At 43.3% G+C, this 20,818-nt stretch overlaps 1 protein-coding gene across 1 annotated transcript; it reads right to left on the bottom strand.

Annotated features, from left to right (window-relative positions):
• Nucleotides 1-525: 525 nt before the first annotated feature.
• On the bottom strand, nt 526-19,444 carry LOC136112923 (protein mono-ADP-ribosyltransferase PARP12-like). The gene is made up of 12 exons (XM_065857846.2): nt 19,011-19,444; nt 17,880-18,015; nt 16,606-16,900; nt 15,538-15,636; nt 12,362-12,485; nt 10,555-10,750; nt 9,857-9,977; nt 8,265-8,361; nt 7,227-7,305; nt 5,811-5,941; nt 4,957-5,108; nt 526-4,136 (listed from the first exon to the last, which is right to left on the bottom strand). Exons 1-12 carry the CDS (start codon nt 19,328-19,330, stop codon nt 3,862-3,864), a joined length of 2,025 nt encoding a protein of 674 aa, XP_065713918.2. The 5' UTR covers nt 19,331-19,444; the 3' UTR covers nt 526-3,861.
• Nucleotides 19,445-20,818: the final 1,374 nt, after the last annotated feature.

The following is a 20,818-nucleotide window of genomic DNA, read 5'->3' as shown; positions in this document are numbered from 1 at the left end:
AGGCAGGATATCACGACAAACCTGATTACAGGTAAAACTCATCAAATGGTGTGGTGCGTTGACCCCTAACCTGCCAGACCCCTACCCAGCCCAGTGGGTGGGGGTCAGGGGTTCATACATTATGGTGCTTCACACTGGGTGCTACTGGCAGAGCAAAGTTGTTTGGCTTCTGCTGGCTTGCAATCTGTCTTGCCAGGATGGATCTGTTATCAAGAAAGGGAACAACCTTTGCAGCTTATCTTTCTCCTCACATGCTGTAGGAGTGAGGATGATGTTCCTGCTCAGCTTCTTAAGTAGCCAAGAGATATCCTCCTCACTCAGAAAAGAGGTTCAATATCAACTGTTGTCTAAAGTATAGATTTAATGTAAATGACACTTTCATCTGTTCATTTCCAAATGCAACCCAAACAGGTGTAGAGGGACAGAGGGACTCCACTGCTTAAAAGCAGCATCTTTAAGAAAGTTTCCAAGAACTCAGGAACCTGGTGCTTTTAGTATTAAGAGAGAGAAAATCATTACAAGGAATTTAGTAGTTGAAATAGTTGTTTATTTACTACACACAAGAAAGTTACCATTGCAGTTTCAAAAGTGGAAAACATGGTAACTTTTTTGTGTTAATGGAGAAATAACAGATGCCAAAGTAACAAAACCAGCCATTTTTATTCCAGTTATTTTATTTACACACACTTGCACACACACTAACAGATCCTCTCCAAGAATTAAGGTTTTAAAAATATTACTAGCCATCAAAAAATGTTATTAAAAAAAGTCTCAACTTCTTGCACGGAAAAATGTTTGTTTCAGTTTTCTGGAAAAAGATTAACATGACTTTATCTATTCCAGTTCTTAGCTGAAATGCTGATTATGTTCAGAGAAAGAAAGGCATACTACCAGTATTCTCATTTGCCATCAATGTGCAGATTAACATGTCTTTTGTTTTGGCAGAAAAATCTTATTCTGCACAGGTACAAAAGCTTTCATGCACATACTCCTCAATGAATGCAGCATTTGCTGACAAGCTCATTTACTGTCACGAGATTTATCATATATTTTCTATTACAAATCTTTCAAAAGAAAGAATGCAGTCAACTTGCTTTTCCACATCCTGTGTTTTTCTAGGTTTAAACACGGAGTTATTTTCCTTTAGATATCATACTGCTAGCTTTATGGTCACATAAACAGGAGTTCTGCACAGACTTACTCCAGCTAACCATGGCTAAGCTCCTGGTTCACAGTGCTGAAATAACAAGAATTACCCAGTGTACACCTGTCACTCATCATCCAGATGAATTAAAAAGAAGCACTTCTCAAATACAGGTAAAGATGAACTTTTTTTGGTCCTATACAAAGTAAATCTTAAGGCTCTTGTAGCACACTATAGCTAGCAAGTACTCATTTAGGAGCATTAAAATCATGATAAAGTATCAATCTATTCATCAGCAATCTTAAGAAATACTTGACAGCTCAAGTATTTTTTTTATTTGCATACATGTATGCTTCCTGCTCAACACTAACAATTTTTAAAAGGTTTCAGCTCTGTGGCTGAAGACCACTCCCCAGGAAAGCATGTTTTTCATGCAAGAAAGTCCAAAGGCACCTTGATTCCAGAGGTAACCAGTGTATCTCCTCCAACCAAAGGAACAGTAAACCTAATGAGAGTCGCTCACTGTCCTTCCCAACAGCTGTAAAGTACCAGAAAGCAGCTCCACAGAAACAACTATTTTGCTAATCAAGTAGTGCAAACTGTGTATTTCATGCCCATAATATTTTAAAATTACAGCGGGAGTTGCCTCCTCTTCTTTACCCCGGGCACCTGCCAGCACTCTCTCATTTGCATACACAGTGAAAGTCATGAAAAACTTCAGTTCTCACAGACCTAAAATACAGCATTTATTTGACAAAGTAACTCAATTGAGTAGCACAGCACCAAGCGACCCTTGTTATGCTTCATGTCCTTGGTACTTGTTTTAAATGAGAAAATTAACAAGGGAAAATAAGTCCCAGTTCCTTTTCAACAATGTTGCGGTTTCACCTGGCAGGGAGCTAAACATCACACAGCTGTTCACTCACTCCCCTCCAGCGGGACAGAGAATTGGACAGTATAATAGGATAAAAAAGGGAAAATAATAATCATCATAATAAAAGAATTCACAAAACAAGCGATGCACAATGTAACTGTTCACCACTTGCTGACCAATGCCCCGCCAGTCCCTGAGAAGTAGCTGCCACCCTCCGGCCAACTTCACCCAGGTTTCTTTTGTTTGGCATGATATCATATGGAATATTCCTTTGGCCAATTTGGGTCAGCTTTCCCAGCTCTGTCCATTCTCAGCTTCCTATGCACCCCCAGCCTTCTCACTGGTGGGGTGGTGTGAGAAGCTGAAGCTGAAAAGTCCTTGACTCTGTGTAAGCACTGCTCACCAACAACTGAAACATCAGCGTGTTATCAACATCACTCTCATCTTAATCCAAAACACAGCACTACAACAGCTCCTAGGAAGAAAATTAACTCTATCGCAGTCAAAACCAGAATAGACAAGCAAGTTTAATTTTTGAGGCTTTGTTGGTAAAGATTAACTAGGGACAAAAACCAAGTGTTGCTAAGAATTTATGCAATAAGTTGAGCACAGAGACAGAGATTACACAGTCTCATTTGCAAACGCTTCAATGTCTGCTGTTACAGGAGACACATTATTTAAAAAATCCAGGTTTTATCAAATTTTGAGTTAAAAGATAAGCAGGTAGGAGACAAGCTACAGGTAAAGATCTTTCCTGAAACAATTACAACTAAATATTGTTTAAACTTGGCAGTCATAGCCAGTTCTCATGTTACAATCATCAGCGAACTAAACTAATACACTTATAGTAGTTTCTAGTAAGGCAGGGAAACATGATGCCTGCTAAACAACAGGAGACAGGCACAGGAGTTTACAAATTCTAAGACATCCTTTGTGTCTTTTTATCCCTTGTTTTCTATTGCACAGAAAGAATAGAGAATAAATGTTTCTGAACATTCATCTTCCCAATTACAAAACTTCTAAAAATTACTTTTACTCTGTCATGGTTTAAGCCCAGCTGGCAACTAGGACCACACAGCCTCTCACTCGCCTCCCACCCCCTATCCCAACCAGGATAAGGAATAAAATTGGAAGGGAAGGGAGAAACTCATAGGTTGATATAAGAACAGTTTCATCAGACATAAGAGAAAATTATAACAATGTATATACAAAATCAGTGATACAGCATGCAATTGCTCACCAACCAGTGACCAATACTCTGGCCATTCCTGAGCAGCAATTGCGACCTCCAGTTCCAAAGAGCTGAAGCCAGAAGAACAAAGATCTGGACAGCAGTTCATACTCAAACACGATCATGCTGAACAGTTGGTCTCAGAAAAGAGAGCACCATGGTCTTGAACAGCCAATCCCAGAAGAAAAAAAAAGACTAAATGGTAGAGTTGGACAAGCTGGTTCCAGCTACATATGGAGCATGATGCTAATGGTAGGGAATATCTCATTGGCCAGCCTGGGTGTCAGTCTAGGTGCTGTCCTGTTGTGCTCCCTCCCAGCTTCTATGTGCACCTGTAGCCAGAAAGTTGAAAAAGTCCTTGGTCTCCTTGGCAACAGCCAAAACATTAGCCAGTCCTCACATTCTTTTCATACTAACTCAAAAACACAGCCTAGCTATTGGAAAGAAAAAAATAACTCTGACCCATGCAAAGGCATGGGAAGTTCCGTGTGTTATCACATTATTCTCATATAAATCCAAAAGAAAAGACTGTGCTAGCTACAAAAAGAAAAGAGTCTAACCACTATGATGAAAATTAACTCGATCCCAGCAAAAGCAGCACAGGTTTTGCTGCTATAGCATTTTTGCCAGTGCTTGGTCAATGTATTCTATGAGATACTCTGGATAAATCTGTTGTTTCTCAAAGATGACAAAGATAGAAGGGTTTGAACAGCTATTCACACAACTGTCATAGAAGTTTTGGTTGTCCTTCAAGGGAGGGCGAACATAAGAAGAACTACCAAGAGTGAACTCCCCCACCAGCACCCGTGCCAGAAACATTGTCTTGGTGTATGAGTCTTCCTCGCAGTAGTTGTCAGAATAAGACGCATCCCTTGCAAAATAGCTTCCTGCAGAAGAGAAACCAAGACAGAGTTGATAAGACACCAAAACTGCAGGGAAGGGAGTCATACGGTGTGAAAGTGAATTCATAAGCAAAAGCCAATAAATAGTCCATGAATGGCCTTTCCAAAGCCTTCACTTCTTTCCTGAATGGCGTTCTTAGTGAAAATGACCACTGTGCTTTACCTACACTTTTATTTTTGACAGCACACATACTAAAAAGCCACACAAGTAATGTTTATAATGTTATCATGTTCCTCAAAAAGATTTCCCCCTTCTCCTAGACATCTACCTCCCTCCTCAGTCTCATTGAACTTCCTCTCCTAAGAGAGGCTACTAATATGCAGCAGAACATTTCTGAGAGTTACAAGGTCTTCAGTCGGATGGGCGGGTAGCCTGTCACTTGGCATGTTGATCCTTTCCTGCACACAGGACAATGTAAAGGAATATAATTCACTAGTAATGCAAAAAGCCTGTACTCAAAACAGCATTTATGTTACTGGAAAAAAAAAGGCAAATAATGCCATTTTCCTTTCCCATAGGAGCTTGGAGAAACTGGAAAAGAAGTAAGCCTGGACGCTAGGAGAAACCATCCCTAGAACTGGACTCTCATAAGCTTGTCTTTTCTTGCAAGGGCAGAGTGGAGCATAAAGGCCTTTCAGTATGCCATAGCTCCAAGTAACCATTGCAGAAGTCAGCTATCATCCTCATCATCACAGAGCTAGGCCCTAGATTGGCTGAGCGCCCTCTTCGTAACTTCACACCTCTGCAGTAACTACTGAGAATTTTGTAGTAAGTCTAAGGTTAACGAAAGAGCTGAAAAACAACCTTTGCCATAGACTGTCCCATGAAGGCCACAGATCCTCCAGTCAAAATTTTGCTGACAGATGGCATCAACATATTTTTCGCTGGTTCCATGAAATAAAAATCGCTCATCCGCAGCCTTTCCACCATTGCTCTTCTGCATTTGTTCCTTCTGCCTGCAATAAGAAGCAGTGTTTTTGCAGTTTCACAGTGGCTGTACCCAGACACATTCCAGCCATACTAGCACTCAGAGGTAATTTCACACAGAGTACTTTCTGAAAATACTTACCTTAAGGTCTGAACTTTGGGCATAGAGGGTGTCCTGCTGTCTAGCTGGGTACGAAAATGCTTTTGTTATACACAAATGCCCCCAGATATTTAATAAGGAAAATGTTTTGTTTCATTTACTGCCTTTGGGAAGTAGGCAGAATCTTATCCATTATTTTTTTTCTGAACACAGGAGTTCATGTTAAGGCTTTCCCTCAGTGAGTTTTGCATTTAGTTTTGAAGGCTGTTTCAGTTTTGACCAGCTACAAACCAGTGTTTGTGCCAGATGTGACTCATTACCAGCTTCAAAGCTTCAGTGGAAGGCAGTTGTCCTGCACACAGGCCTGGCAGAAGTCAGAACCACTTACCCAAGAGTAAGGATTCCTCCCACAGAGCTCATCTAATTTTTCTAAGCATTATGTCATGACTGAGTGTTGGTTTTGTTGATACTTCTTTATCTCAGTGTTGACCCTGGCTAGGTACTTCAGTGGGGGAGTGGAAGCAGATTCTTAATTGCAGCTACATTTGAGGAATGATTATGTCTAACATACAGCTAACTGCAGAAACAACAAACTTCATGCACACATACCAGAGCAGTATTTGACACATACCATTGATACAGTTCCCAGAGAGATGGGTTCTGAACTCTACGAATCCTTGTAATAACGGTTTTGGGCATTGTGCGCCGGAAGTCCACCTTTACTTTATTGTATTCTTCAGAAGAAGGGTCAAGCTCAATCAGCTGTAAGGAAACAAAAAGCTACTCCCATCTTTTACTGATTCATAACAAAGCCACCCTACATAATACACTCTTCAGACCTTTAAAGTATTTTCTGTGAAACAGAGGTACAAGCAGCAAAAATATTCTTGGAAGAAAGGGAGATTAGAGATCCCTGCCCTGTAAAAGTGAGCTCTTACCTAGGGAAAATTAACTCCTGGAGTTAAGACACCCAGACTGCACTCTCACAGGACATTAAAGGAGCTGCATGCTTTTGTGCAGCCACCCAGCCTCTTTTAATATTTGGGCCAAGATACAATTGCATACATATATCAAACAGTACCTAAATACATAGAAGAAATGAGCACATTAAAAAAAACAGAGAATTTATGTTGCAGCAAATCAAAGAGTACCTCTACACCCATGCTTTTTAAATCTCTATAGTTTATACTCCCTACAGCCAGTGAATATAAACTGCACTGCCTGCTATGTTTTTAAATAAATTGAAAAGGCTTTATTTGTTCAACAATTCTAGGGAAGAGTAGGGGCAGACTGCCGAAAATCACTGCCTTACATGAGAGTCTTGAAAGTGATCTAAGTTTCCTACTTGCATGTTTTCCCTAGGAACATCAAGAATGTCAATATTAGCCTTCCCTAGTTTTTATTGACAATTTCTAGAGGATCTGCATTTTGCAAGTTAGTAGTTTTCAGGCTTTGTATAAGATCTTCTCTGCAGGTATAGTTACTAGAGTTGTCAGAGATGGTGGTAGAGGCAAGCAAGAAGTCAGCAAAGGTAAACCATGCAGATATTAACCGGGTGTGTTACAAAGGTAAAAAAGTTCACTCCACAGGAGTGATAAATGATGCCAGCCTGAAGCCTGTTGATTTCAGCAGTGCTCCATAGATGTACAACAGTCTACTTATACACAGCACAGGGCATGGCAACCCTGAAGTTCAGAGGCATGATTAATCTCTGATACTTCAGCACCTTGGGTTTCCAAGCTATGTATCTTGGTCACCTGTAACACTCTTGCTAATTCAGGCAAACTTGCCAAGGAAAGGGATAAATAGTAGCCTTTGGAAGTCAATGTTTCCATTGTTACACTGCCACCATTTGTTAGTTTAAATTAGGTTCTAGTTTCAGCTCTAGGCCTGCCAAGTGTGATACCAAGCTCAAATTTCCCAACACCTCTGCAGTATGTTACGCAAGAAACAGTCATCTACGAAGGCACAAGCAACACTGAACTAGTGATATAACAAACCTGTACACAACAAAACGGATGGAGAGAAAAAACAAAAAGCTCCAAACCTTGAATCCTAGTTCAGGCACAGCAGATTTGTCCCAGTGAGCTGGAATGCCCCTAAACTCTTCTGTATGTTTAAAGCCCCTGTACATTACAAGATATTACAAAACATGTAATTAAAACAAAACAAATCCCTACATTTTATGTACACATGATACTAAACATTTTTGCCAAATTTAAGGAGAATATAAGCAGCTGAACATATTCAGAAATATTTCAGTACATGAAAATATTTGTTCTAAATCATCATGTCAAGACTTATGGCAGGGAGTAAGATGCCAAATGAGAAAAAAAAGATTAGATAAACATGAAAGTAGTCTCCTTAGCTGCAAAGAGTTGAATGCATACATAAAAGCCCTGCTACAACAGGGTAGATAAAATGCATCTAGTATTATACCAGTATGTCAGAAACAGAATATATACAGCCCTTCACCCTACTTCCACCTCAATTTCAGTGTGTTTAGTTGCTCTTTTCCATGTTGTTTAAGCAAGCACTTTGTGCTGCAAGGGAATGTACAAAAAAGTTGGCAGTTGCATGCAATTATATAAAACTTCTCCCCTTGCAGACTGTCACCTTTTGCTCCACCTGTGTCAAACACTACTTTCCTCTCAGACCATCTGGTTGTTCTCAAAAGAACTGGTTCTAAACTTGTACTTAGCTTTGAAAATTACTGAACTCAGATGTCAGAAACGGCTACTATGCATAAAACTTATTGCTTCCATCTGTATCAGCTGCTCTAGTAAGACAGCTCCCTCTAATCAGAAGCTCCCTACAACATTGCTACATGTTGAATTCTTTTATATGCTTCCACACTTTCTGTGGCCAAACCCAAACCTCCTTTATTCCCAAGGTTCCTAAATTGCTTGAAAACTGCTGGTCAGGCTGCAATACTGCCCTGAGTAGAAATCGCTGGAGGAAAGATATGTCCCTTCCTCTCTTGATTTCTTTTAAAATTGTCTTAACAGCTACTCATTCACCTTGGAAGACATTGCATTCACAATGCACTAAATTCATCATCTCAGAAGGAGCAGTTGCAGCTTACCTTGCTCTTGTCTTTTCTACCTCTGCCTGAGACACAAATTTAGGTCTTCTGCAAATCCTTCTCTCTGTTGTGTAGCGAAGGTTTTTCTGAATCATGGCTAAAGAAAACAAACAAACAAAACTGAACAATCAGAAAGATATTTTAGAAAGCCTTCACACTTCCAAAAAACTTGCCACTACATTGTTGCCAAAAATGTTGAAAAAAACACACCAAATTTTTTTTTCTTGCTACACAAAGGAAAGTGAGAGCAGGATGTGTAACCCATGGTCTATCTGTATAAATCACTGAGAAGGATTTCAGTTTCAGTTTTGCTCATAACTTTAGAAGGAATGACAGACACTGGTAGCTATTTTTCCTTCACTGTTCCATCAGCCACACTTTACTGAAAAGGATCATTGTAAACCAAGTATCTACTTCTGCTCCATGTTTTGCATCCTTCCTCAATTTGCAATCAAGATACTGTTTTCTTATGTGTAGTTGTAGAGTTCAAATCCTACAAATGCAACCTAACAGTTATCACAGATCATTTTTATTGACCACCAACATAAACAAGTCACAGCAACCCGAATTTTAGAGGCATTGTTTCTGGATCTTGGAACCTCTGTAGCTATTGCCACATCATACTAGTAACTAAGAATTGGTAGCAACCAGCAGAACAAGGCCTTATCTTCAGAGAGAAGAAATAAACCAAACAAAAAAATCTCTTGGCACTACCAAGCCTAGAAATTAAGTTATGGAAGACATAGCACATGTTTGCCTAAGTTACTAAAAAAGCCTAAACCTTAGAAAAGAGATTGGTTTGCAAGTTTCCCCAGCCTATATAGATGTTCACAGCATTACTTTAAATTGAATCACAAATCACGTATCATATGCCCTTTCTGCTTCATTTTTTTATTTTCATGCAGAATGAGGCAGTAATGGAGAGCTGGATCAAAGGCAACTACACCAAAATGACAGTCTAGGTGGCTTGATTCCCACAATCACTATTCCCTGTGATTTTTGAAGAGAATATCTGGAAAGGTAACAGCATTAGAGATGACAGTGCCATCGCAAGTGGCTTAAATTTCCTGAAGTCTTGGGAAACGCATCTTCCTACTTTGACGTAGTCACGGCATGTTCTCAGCTTTTCCAGAAAGGCAGAGCTATGAACAAACAGCTACACAAGTCTTGCAATGCTAAGAATCGTCTGGACGCCACGCTTTGCCCAAATACTCTTTCCTCTGCAAGCCAGCGATTAAAGCACACCAGAAGCTGGCTTGTCAAGTCTTCCAGAAGTTTCTCACCATTTGTGTTGGTGAAAGCACCAATGGTGATTTCACACTTTGACTTGCTGGCAGACATTTTGAAACCTAGCAAAAGAACTTCTCAAAAATTAAATGGAGGAATAGGAACGCCACTTTGCTTATGTGAGCAGCTCTTATTCTGACAACTTTGATAGAAGCTCTGTCTCTCTAAGCATTGCAGTTCAAAGTTCAAATTTCTCTATCCCATCTCCTTTAGTAACGTAGTTTAAAACCACAAAAGACCTGTGAAGGAGGAAGGGACGGAGCGAAAGAGAAACAAAATAAAAAACCAAAGCAAATGCAACCTACCTCCAAAATTGAGTTCATATTTATGTCTCCCAGCTTCGAAGTTCAGCTTTGGAGAACCTTTGGCTATATAAGCTTTCTCTAAGTCATCACTGGAGACAGTAGCAGCTACATGATCAACATCCTGCCAGGCCAAAACCATAGAAAAAATAATTTTCCTGGTCTGTTATATACAAGCAAGTTTAAAACCAACAACTGTTAGATGGTATGGTGGCTGCAGCATGTATCAGCTTTTGTGCATGATACTAGATATCAGACAAAAAACATGTGCTAAGCCATTGAAATTGCCCCTAAAACAAACCAGGCAGCATTATGAAGCCTAAACTTACACTTTGAAGTGCATGCTGTGAACACGACTACTGAGACCACACATTCACCTTGGCAAAGACAGAGTTGTACCGGAACCTCAGAAAACAAAGTTTTGGACACGAGCAATGAAAACAATGTGTTAATGTGATCCTATCTGACATGACTCACTGAAGAATTATCCGTCAATTATATTTGTGACTCACCAGCAAGCACTCCCCTACCTTAACCAATTAAATTTGCAGGGAAAAGATCCCATTAGGCCTTTAAAGTCCATCTGTAGAGTGGGGGCGGGGGGAAGGGTAACAAAAGAGTGGGAGGATACAAACACTGTATTTTTTAGTAGTTCTGTGCTTTTAACACAGAGTTGAGCTTCCCCATTTCTCCACACTTACTTGTTTTCCATACTCCTGCCACTGGCCATACTCATCCTCCCAGTACCAGATCCATTCTGTTGTAAGAATGAAGTGAGGGGGTTTGGTCACAGAGGAGGCTGTAGAAAGACGTCTAATCTTTTCAAACCCACAGCGCATATTCAGAAAACAGATACATGACAAGATGGAGCCACTTTCAGTAACACCATTATTAAATCTACAAAAAAAAAAAGAACAAGAAGAGAGAAAAAAACTCAGAATTGTTTGTGAAGCTTTACACATACGTTCAAAAGCCCACCACAAATTTTCAAATTAAGTCAACATCACTCAGAAACAGAACACAAACCTGCAGTTTCTACAACAATCCCGGCTCTGTCTTGTGTTTATATGGATTTTGCATTGCAATATTACATCTTGCATTGGCTCCCTGGATCGTAACCACTATCAACGCATAAATTTGTGAGATACATAAGATGAACAGAAACAGTGGAAAATGTACACTGCCTTCTTCTTGCTAACCTACTATACTCTAAACTGAACAGTGTCATTACTTAAGCATGGCTTCAAGGAGCCTCTAATGTAACATTAGTGGGCCAGGTAAATCCTCTAGCATGGGACACAGCACACTGGCATAAGCCCCTTCCAATACCCTCTTTGTGCTACATAACTCCTTCCAAACCCTTACAGGTGTTTCCATATTCTTAGCGGTTCTCCAAACCCAAGAGTATCTCTCTCTCTCTCTAGGTACACAAGGTATTCTACCAGTTCTACAATATGGACTTGGGGGGAGGGGGCTATAGGACCAAGTCTCATGCTACCTTTCCATCCTCCAGCTCAAAAGGTGACAGAGGTTACTTCTAATCATGGGGTCAAGCTGTGTATTAACAAGCTCTAACCAAAGACAGATTTTCACAAGTACTTTTAATAAAAACACCATTCTCTGTAGTTTTCCAGCCATCCTCAGTGAGGATTAAGTATTGTTATGGCAGCAACAGTAGGAAGTATTTATACATTTATTCACAGCAAAGAAAACTAGAGAGTCTGCAGGTCAGTCACATAGAGTAACTGTGGTGGATTGACCCCATCCAGCAACCAAGTATCCACACAGCCGCTCGCTCATCCCCCTGCCCTTCCTTGCATGACAAGTGGTAGAAAATAGGAAGGGCAAAATGAGAAAAGTTATGGGTCAATATGAAGGCAGTTCAACAGGTGAAGAAGTGGGGGTGGCAAATAAGCAAACAAATAAATAAAGCAAGTCACTCACCACCTACCAGAGGCAGTCTCCTGTCCAGCCAGCCTCCAAGTAGCAGCCACCTTGGAAACCAACACCACAACTCTCTTTTTCCTCTGCCTGAGGTTTTACTGCTGAGCATAACGTTATTAATATATGGTATCAGAGACTCCATTGGTCAGTTCAGGTCAGCTGTCCCAGCTGATCCTCTCCCAACCCCTTGCTCACCTCCAGGCAGAGTGGGAAAAAGAGAAAGCCTTGACTCTGTGCAAGCACTACTCAGCAACCCCTACAACACTGGTGTATTAGCAGCACTGTTTTAGTCACAAATTTATGGGTTGCTACAAAGTAAGACAACTCCATGCCAGCAAAATCCAGTAGGGTAACCCAGAGGGTCCTATACAATCTCCAGGCATAAGTAAGTCACAATGGATCAGATCTCTGGCAACAGATCAGCAAAGTGAGGTCAGTAGAAGAATACCAAAGTAAGCCATTTATATAATGACTGAAATAGAACCGCAACAATTTATAGCCACTAAGGGCCAGGTCCAATACAGCAAACTCTAAAGTTTATTAGATCTTTATAAGAGTTTATACCTGGTGTTATGGGGGTCACAATATGCTTTTTCTATTTCTTCCATATTCTTCAAGTCTTTCCAGGTATCACCATCAGAAATCTGCCATCTATACGGCAAGTGAAAATGAGTTCTAATACACTTGTCTGTAAATGTTAAAAAACAAAACACAACATTATTTTTACAGGCAATGAGAAAAAATATCCAGCATTTCAGTGCTCTACACCTGGTCAAAGTATCAAACGCATAGCTATGGAAAGTATTCACCTTTGGAATCATTACAAGCAGTAGTTCAGAATTTTCCGGCATAAGCAAGCAAAACTTAATTTTTGAATTTAGGCAGAAGTTCAGTTTCTGTATCTACTACATTCTCTTTGTGCATTGAAACTACTAGCAGGAGCTCAGTGGTAGAAGTGTTTCAGAGTCAAAAATTTACAATAAATTGAGAGGAGAAGCTCATACAGGCTATTATTTCATGTCTAGAATAACAGTGTAGACTCAAATATCTGTGCTAAACCACTTAGTCTCAAAGTGGTATTACCACGGTTAAAATAACAACCAAACAAAACAAGACAACAGTGCTTAGCTTTAGGATAGGAAGTAGCACATGTAGGGACTTCAAGAAGTCTCTAAGGGTTGAGGCTTCACCAGGAACAAGAATAATGGTAGCATGTATCACAAGTGTTACTCAGAAACCATTCGAAGGGTCAGTATGCAGTCACTCCTCAATAAGAGTGAAGATCACATCACCAGCATGCACATGCATAAACTTGAGGCTAGTTTTTGTAGAACAATCCGCAATGAGGGCAAGTCAAGGAGACTCCACCACACAGTTCATATGAGAAGGCGTGCAGTATGTCAGGGACTACTACAGGTCAAGAACATCAAGAAGGAAAAGGATGACAAATGGACAACCCAACAAGAAAGCTGGCACAGCAGCCTTTTTTCCTGGACAAGTTGGGACATTTTGAAAGGGAGACAGCTCAGACAGATGGAAGCAAAGCATGCTAGAAGAAAAAAGGAAGAAGGCAGAATTTAGAGTATCTTTTCATAGCTATTTGGAAATAGGACTCCTATCATTCAGCAATCCCTTAGGCGAACACAGACGGAGTAGCCAATCTCCAACACATGGTCATATTATACATTTCAGTGTGAAACAAAACAGCTCCTTTGTTTCATACACCAGGTAGATCAAACACTTTCCTACCAGCACTCAAGATTACCTCCTCAGAATTACAGCTGGCGAGAGGGGTCAAGGTCAGCAAGAAGAACTTTTTCAAATACATAGCAGATAAAACTAATACCAGAGGCAATGTAGGCCCACTGATGAATGAGGTGGGTGCCCTGGTGGCAGAAGACACAGAGAAGGCAGAATTGCTGAATGCCTTCTTTGTCTCTGTCTACTCCGCTGGAGGCTGTCCTGGGGAACCCTGTACCCCTGAGACCCCGGATGAAGCCAGGTTAATGGAGGAGTTTGCTTTAGTCGATGAGGACTGGGTTAGGGAACAATTAAGTAGTCTGGACGTCCATAAATCCATGGTCCAGATGGGATGCATCCGCGGGTGCTGAGGGAGCTGGCTGAAGTCATTGCTAGACCGCTATCCACCATTTTTGCCAAGTCTTGGGAAACGGGAGAGGTGCCCGAGGATTGGAGGAAAGCAAATGTCACTCCAGTCTTTAAAAAGGGCAAGAAGGAGGACCCGGGTAATTATAGACCGGTCAGCCTCACCTCTGTCCCTGGGAAAGTAATGGAACAGCTTATCCTTGGTGTCATCTCAAGGCACATCAGGGATAAGAGGGTCATTAGGGGCAGTCAGCATGGCTTTACCAAGGGTAAGTCATGCTTGACCAACCTCATAGCCTTTTATGAGAATGTAACAAGGTGGATGGATGATGGCAGAGCGGTGGATGTGGTCTACCTTGACTTCAGTAAAGCCCTTAACACAGTCCCTCACAGCATCCTCACAGCTAAATTGAGGAGGTGTGGTCTAGACAATAGAGTAGTGAGGTGGGTTGCAAACTGGCTTAAAGAGAGAAGCCAGAGAGTGGTGGTCAATGGTGCAGAGTCCAGTTGGAGGCCAGTATCTAGTGGAGTGCCTCAGGGGTCAGTACTGGGGCCAATATTATTCAATATATTCATTAATGATTTAGACGAGGGAATTGAGTGTACTATCGGCAAGTTTGCTGATGACACTAAGCTGGGAGGAGTGGCTGACACGCCAGAAGGCTGTGCTGCCATCCAGCGGGACCTGGACAGGCTGGAGAGTTGGGCGGGGGATAATCTGATGGAATTTAACAAGGGAAAGTGTAGAGTCCTGCATCTGGGCAGGAACAATCCCAAGTTCCAGTATAGGTTGGGGCATGACCTATTAGAGAGCAGTGTAGGGGAAAGGGACCTGGGGGTCCTGGTGGACAACAGGATGACCATGAGCCAGCACTGTGCCCTTGTGGCCAGGAAGGCCAATGGCATCCTTGGGTGTATTACAAGGCGGGTGGTCGGTAGATCGAGAGAGGTCCTCCTTCCCCTCTACTCCGCCCTGGTGAGACCCCATCTGGAATATTGTGTCCAGTTCTGGGCCCCTCAGTTCAACAAGGACAGGGAACTGCTGGAGAGGGTCCAGCGTAGGGCAACAAAGATGATTAAGGGAGTGGAGCATCTCCCTTATGAAGAAAGGCTGAGGGAGCTGGGGCTCTTTAGTTTGGAGAAGAGGAGACTGAGGGGTGACCTTATTAATGTTTATAAATATATAAAGGGTGAGTGCCATGAGGATGGAGTCAGGCTCTTCTCAGTGGCAAACAATGATAGGACAAGGGGCAATGGGATCAAGCTGGAACACAAGAGGTTCCACTTAAATTTGAGAAAGAACTTCTTCTCAGTGAGGGTAACAGAGCACTGGAACAGGCTGCCCAGGGAGGTTGTGGAGTCTCCTTCCCTGGAGACATTCAAAGCCCGCCTGGACACATTCCTGTGCGACCTCACCTAGGCGTTCCTGCTCCAGCAGGGGGATTGGACTAGATGATCTTTTGAGGTCCCTTCCAATCCCAAACATACTGTGATACTGTGATACTGTGATTACAGTGAGATTTAAATAAAGATAAGCATAAGCTCTGAAATTTCCCCTTTCTGTGAAAGATGCCTATCGCTTTCTCTTTATGAGAAAAGGAAAACAGACTGCACTTTCTACAGTCACCACCTACCTTTAAAGCCACAACTTCTGCAGAGATGATATAAACAGATCTGTTCCAATTCTTCATCTCTTGTAGTTGAGGACTCTCGGCTAGAGCTGTGTTTTCTCTCTAGAGGGGGAAATAAGCCTTATTAATACACTTTGTTTCAACAAGACCTCTTAAAAGTGCACCTGCGGGTAGGGAATAAGCCTGAAAACAGTATTTATAGCTACGTGACTGCATTCAGCTCCAGAAAGACACTGAAGTCTTTGATAACCTTGTATACTCAAATGTCCTATCCCTTTATCCATCCTTTCTGAAGTTGACTGTCCTGCAATGGCTGAATTCCTCAAATGCAGATTTTAGCTATCACCACAAAATAAGAACAGAATTCAATGCCTCTGCATTTCTAGAAGGAATTGAGTCAATCGTGCATTTCATGTAGCTGTTCACATTGGTAGTTGTAAAATCTGAAGTCTCAAAATTTGATACTTCTGTAAATTAAAGCACACTTAAGGAAACACAGAAGGAAAGAAGGAACTGCAGGGAGAATAGCAGAGATGAACACACACACTTGGATTTTCCATTCTGTTAGCCTTTTCTTCCCTGTTAAATTATACTTAAAATTCTAAGGAACTTCAAAAGAAAAGAACAAAAAACATATTACATCTCTGAGAAGTAACTGGGATATTGCCTGTGAATTCTTGTGCTAGACAACCACTACATTAAAGAAAATATGAATAGTTTACAATCACACAAGTAAATGCCACCCCTATTTTCAAACAATTCTCTAACACTTTTTATGCTTTTTGTGTTTTTTACCAAGAAAAAAAAATACAGATCTCCCTGTTTCCAGTTCCTGTCATGCTTTTCTAACCCCACATTTAAGGCTTTTACAAACACTAAGCACTTTATTTTTCAGGCGTCCATGCTTTGAAATCCCCTTCACTTAGGAAGACACAAATCTCTGTCAATGAGATAGGTGCAAGAAACATCAAGATGTGAATTCAGTTTTATTTTCTTAATGACATCTGTGAGAACATTACATTCAATATAATGACTCTTCTTCTGGTGTTTTCAAAAGATGATATCATTTACCTTTGCATGGTGAAGACTTGGCATCTTCTATGTCATATGTGTTCCTGTTGCCACTTTTTATGTCATACATATTCCTATAAATGGAGGGCAGTTTCCCAATAATGTCTGAATTCATTCCCTGTTTCTCCAGTTTCTCATAACATTCTGACTTTAATAAGTCATGGGATCGCTTGCAGCTGCTGCCAAATCTGCACTGTCCCTGCAAAAAGTACTGGCAAACATGCAGTTTGGTGCAGATCTTTTTAAAGGTACAAGATCCATAAGGTCCATCACCTTTGTTATAATGCAAGCAGACCTTGGGTAGAGGAAAAAAAGAAATAATTTAAAGATTAAAGTACAATGTGCTCATATAGACTGTCTGAATCAATGATTTTAAATTTTTACAGCTACGTGTCTAAATTTGCATTTAAAAGACTTATACAAGTTTCCTCTTTCTTCTTGTTTTCCAAATGATTACTTGATAGTTTTTCCTTTTCCCTGTTAACATCTAGAAAGATCTTTCAACAGACAACAACCATCTTACAGACATTCTCAAGCAGACGGGATTTTTTTCTAAGTCATATAAATGTAGGATAGTGGATTTTACAACATCACTACCCAGACTCCTTGGTTTTCTAGTTTTGGAATGGTGAACTTTTTTGACCTGAATTTGACGCTAAGAGAGACTGGAGCTGGCTGGGATGAAGTTAGCTTTCTTCACAGCAGACTGCGCGGCCCTATGTTTTGGATTTGTGACCAAAACGGTGCTGATAACACACCAATGTCTCAGCTACTGTTCGGTACTGCTCAGTACTTGCACAGTGTTGAGGCTTTTTACACTCTGCCCCTCCCAGAAAAAAAAAAAGGGGGGGGAGGCGAAGGAGCAGAGGTCAGGCCTTTGTATAATGTGTCTTTTGCTCTGAGGCTTGCTGGACATGGGTCTGTTTGTGGGAGGTGGTGACTAACCTCCTTTATAACACTTCTCCCTTCTTTTCTCCACTTGCTAAACTGTCTTTATCTCCATCCACAAGTTTTGTCACTTGTGTTGTTCATGTTTTCTCTTACCTGTTCTGCTGGGGGCAAGGGAGAAGGAAGTGAGTGAGTGAAGGGCTGTGTTTAGCTGCCAGACAAGGTCAACCCACCACAGACAAGAACAGATGATGCAGATTTAAAGTTTTAGATTTGCATTATGTTAACTAAACTGACACCTAACATCTCCATCTAGTATCAAGCCTCTTCCACTTCGTGATGCTCACTGAAAGACAAGGATAGGAAACCATCACAGTACTACTCACCTCTGGTAAAAGAGAAGGGTCATTTTGAAGCAGAAGCTGGCGAAGTTCACCACTGTTTAAATGCTCAAGCCCATATTGTTTTAGAACACAGAGATTGTGATCAGAGTAGAAGTTGTGAACAAATCTGCATTCCTTCCTACAAGTTAAGAAACCCAAGTGCAAAGTGAATGTAGCAGACTAGCACTATTTTGCTATCCTATCAATACTACACTAAACAGCTTACAAAGCACACCAAATTATCTGGTTTCAGAAGAATCTGTGGTGCTCCTTTATAAAGTCATTATGTGATTTGCTAAAGAGACTACATAATTACTCTGAGGATAATTACCATGCTATTTCTGATTTGCAGTCGTTATAGCATCAGCGTAATCTGACAATACTGGTATTTCTGAACCGCAACTCGCAACCACGCATAAGAAAACGCCAAAAAGCCAGAGTAACGCACTCAAACTGATAAATGCTGCACAAAGCGCTCAAGAGTTTTGTGTGCAGCAGCGTGTGCAGGAAGGGGAGAGCAAAGCCCTGGCTGGGGGGGTGAGCTGGGGAGGAAGTGCTGCTCCCCAAAGTCTGGAGAACAACCTTTGTGTCTCTCTCCTTTGGGAAAAACGAAGGGGGAAAAGGACATGGATGAGGGAGCAAGGCCTCCATGGAAGCCGCCCTCCACTGCGGGGAGGACACAGTGAGGCGAGGCTGAGGCGGTGAGGCTGAGGCACCCAGGCCCAAGTTCTCAGCCGCCCACGGCGAGAGGAGGAAGCGGTCGCAGCACCCGCCCCCAGCCGAAAAGTCACAGACTTCTCTCTCAGAAACACTTTTTTTTTTTTTTTTCCTCCCCACAAAAGCGTTTAGTGAGCGCTATCAACAGCGACGGGGCAGCGCCCAGCCCCGCCGCGGGGCACAGGCGGCTTCGCTTCGTGGTCCCGCAAGGACGGTCGAGACCCCGGCCCCCGCGGGGACAAGGGGGCTCCACGGACGGCGACCGCGCCCGGGGCCAAGGAGCAGCACACGAGCCCCGGGAAAACGCGCCTCCCCCACCGCAGGGCCCAGGCAGCGCTACGCGGGTCTCCGCCAGCAACCCCGGGCGGAAAGGCGACGATGGAGGCGCCCCGGGACGCGCCCCGGCCCGCCCCTCACCTGGCCTGCTGGTTGCGGCAGAGCCCCTTCAGGTGGTACTTGCAGAGGTGCAGCCGCCCGCACTGCCCCGGGCAGCCCGCGCCGTGCTCTTGGCAAAGCCGCACAGGGCTGGTGGCCACCACCACCGCCACCCCCCCGCCTGCCGCCGCCGCCCCCGCCTCGCTGGGCCGCCGCACCAGCGTGAACCGCTGCGCGTCCTGCAGCGCCCGCGACAGCTGCTCGGCTGTGGGCCGGCCCGGCAGCCGCCGCTGGAGCTCGCCCTGCTCCAGGCAGCCGCCGCTGGCGCACAGGAGCCGCAGCGCTTGGGCAGCGAGCGCCATGGCCGCTGCGGTGCTGCCTTCCCCGGCCGGAACTGCTCCCGGCTGGCCGGCCCCCGGCAGCTCCGCCCCGGGATGCTCCAGCTGCCGGGGCGAAGAAACGAAACCGAAACCGGCGACTGCGCGGCACGGGCGGGTGGCGGCCGGGCTGCGGGGACGGCCGCCCCGGGGAGGGGCCGGGGCGGAGCGAGATGCGCTGCGCTCCCCTCCTTCCCCTCCCGCGCCGTCCCGGTGCTCTGGTTTGTCCCCGAGCCGGGCCGGGGCTGCCCCTCGCCCGCAAAGCCGGAGCGAGGTCCCTGTCGCTGGAGGGGCCCTCCCTGCCTGCAAGGGCGGAGTCTCCCTTCACCTGCTGAGATGCTCCTAGAAACCCAGGCTCACCCTAAAGACTTTGTTATCTCTTCACTGGGGCTTGTGGTGCAATTTCTTTTGTTTTGCTTTAACCTGACTGCAGGGAGCGAGACACATGCGGGGGAAGAGGGGGGGGGGGAGGGGGGGTGAGGGCCTTTGCCTTCTTCCCCTGCTGATTTTTTGGGACGTATTGGCTATTTTTAACCAAATTCGACCAAAAATGGGGTGGCAGCTGCAAGGTGACACATCTCCTAGAGGCCTAAGTGGCCCAGGGCAAAAGAACGACCACAGCTGAGTATCCTTCACCACGTTCAGTTACAGGAATAAGGCTGGCATGCGAATTCAACCGTTGTTAGGTGCCAGAAAAACTTCTTGGTTAAGGTTTCTGACCTGCGCCAGTTTTCTGATGACACATTATGAAGGGCACTCTCACACTTCTTTCCTTTCGACACATAAATTGAAAGCTGAAGTCATGGGCAGGCATCTGCTGGACACGCAATCACCCTGGTTGCAACGCTCATGGTTTCACCTGGTACGCAGTGTCACTGCATCCTCCTGCACTACAGCCCTGGCACCAGACTGTGGCCAAGCAATGTGCTCACACTCTGGGAGCTCAGAAACTCCTTAGAAGTGAGATTTTTTTCTTCATTTCTTTAAGTGCTTTTCTCTGGGTCGTTTTGGCACTCATGGTGGTGCATCACGTTCACTCGGAGCCATGCTTTAAATGACAGTAAAACAGTGATGTACAGTACCTTTATTTAAGTCAGATTGGCAGCAGTAGGCACAGGTGGTGACAAAACAGATGGTGATTCACATTGAGCAAGAATCACACCTACTTCCTTCTTTTGCCAGTCAGGTTCTGTTGTGCCTTTCCCCTTGTCTCGTCTTATTTCCTGCTTGCCATGTGAGATCAGGAAGGAGTGACAAAACAAGAAGCAAGACAAGTGCATGGGACAGAAGAACAGCTATACTAGTTCACTTAGAGGTTCATATAGATCTATGGCCTGCCTCCAACAGGCTGTCAACAGATGCCTAGGAGGCAATGTGAGAGGCCATAGCATTATTGTCCTTTATCCCTCCCCTCCAGTGTCCACCAAGTAGCTTTCCTGAAACACAGGAAAAGTGCTTTTCTCTTCTTTCAAC

This window comes from Patagioenas fasciata, chromosome 1 (genome assembly GCF_037038585.1).
Source record: "Patagioenas fasciata isolate bPatFas1 chromosome 1, bPatFas1.hap1, whole genome shotgun sequence".
Taxonomy (NCBI): Eukaryota; Metazoa; Chordata; class Aves; order Columbiformes; family Columbidae; genus Patagioenas; species Patagioenas fasciata.
The sequence above is the reverse complement of the archived record's forward strand: the minus strand, read 5'-3'. Positions and strand labels throughout refer to the sequence as shown.

What these genes read in the sequence shown, in the direction of transcription:
- LOC136112923 (XM_065857846.2), bottom strand. Translation starts at nt 19,330, where the DNA reads ATGGCGCTCGCTGCCCAAGCGCTGCGGCTCCTGTGCGCCAGCGGCGGC. An exon ending in TGTGACCCCCATAACACCAG is followed by an intron (nt 10,751 to 12,361) that starts GTATAAACTCTT and finishes TTTTTTTTGTAG; the next exon opens with ATTTAATAATGGTGTTACTG. An exon ending in GTAGAAAAGACAAGAGCAAG is followed by an intron (nt 7,306 to 8,264) that starts GTAAGCTGCAAC and finishes TGTAATGTACAG; the next exon opens with GGGCTTTAAACATACAGAAG.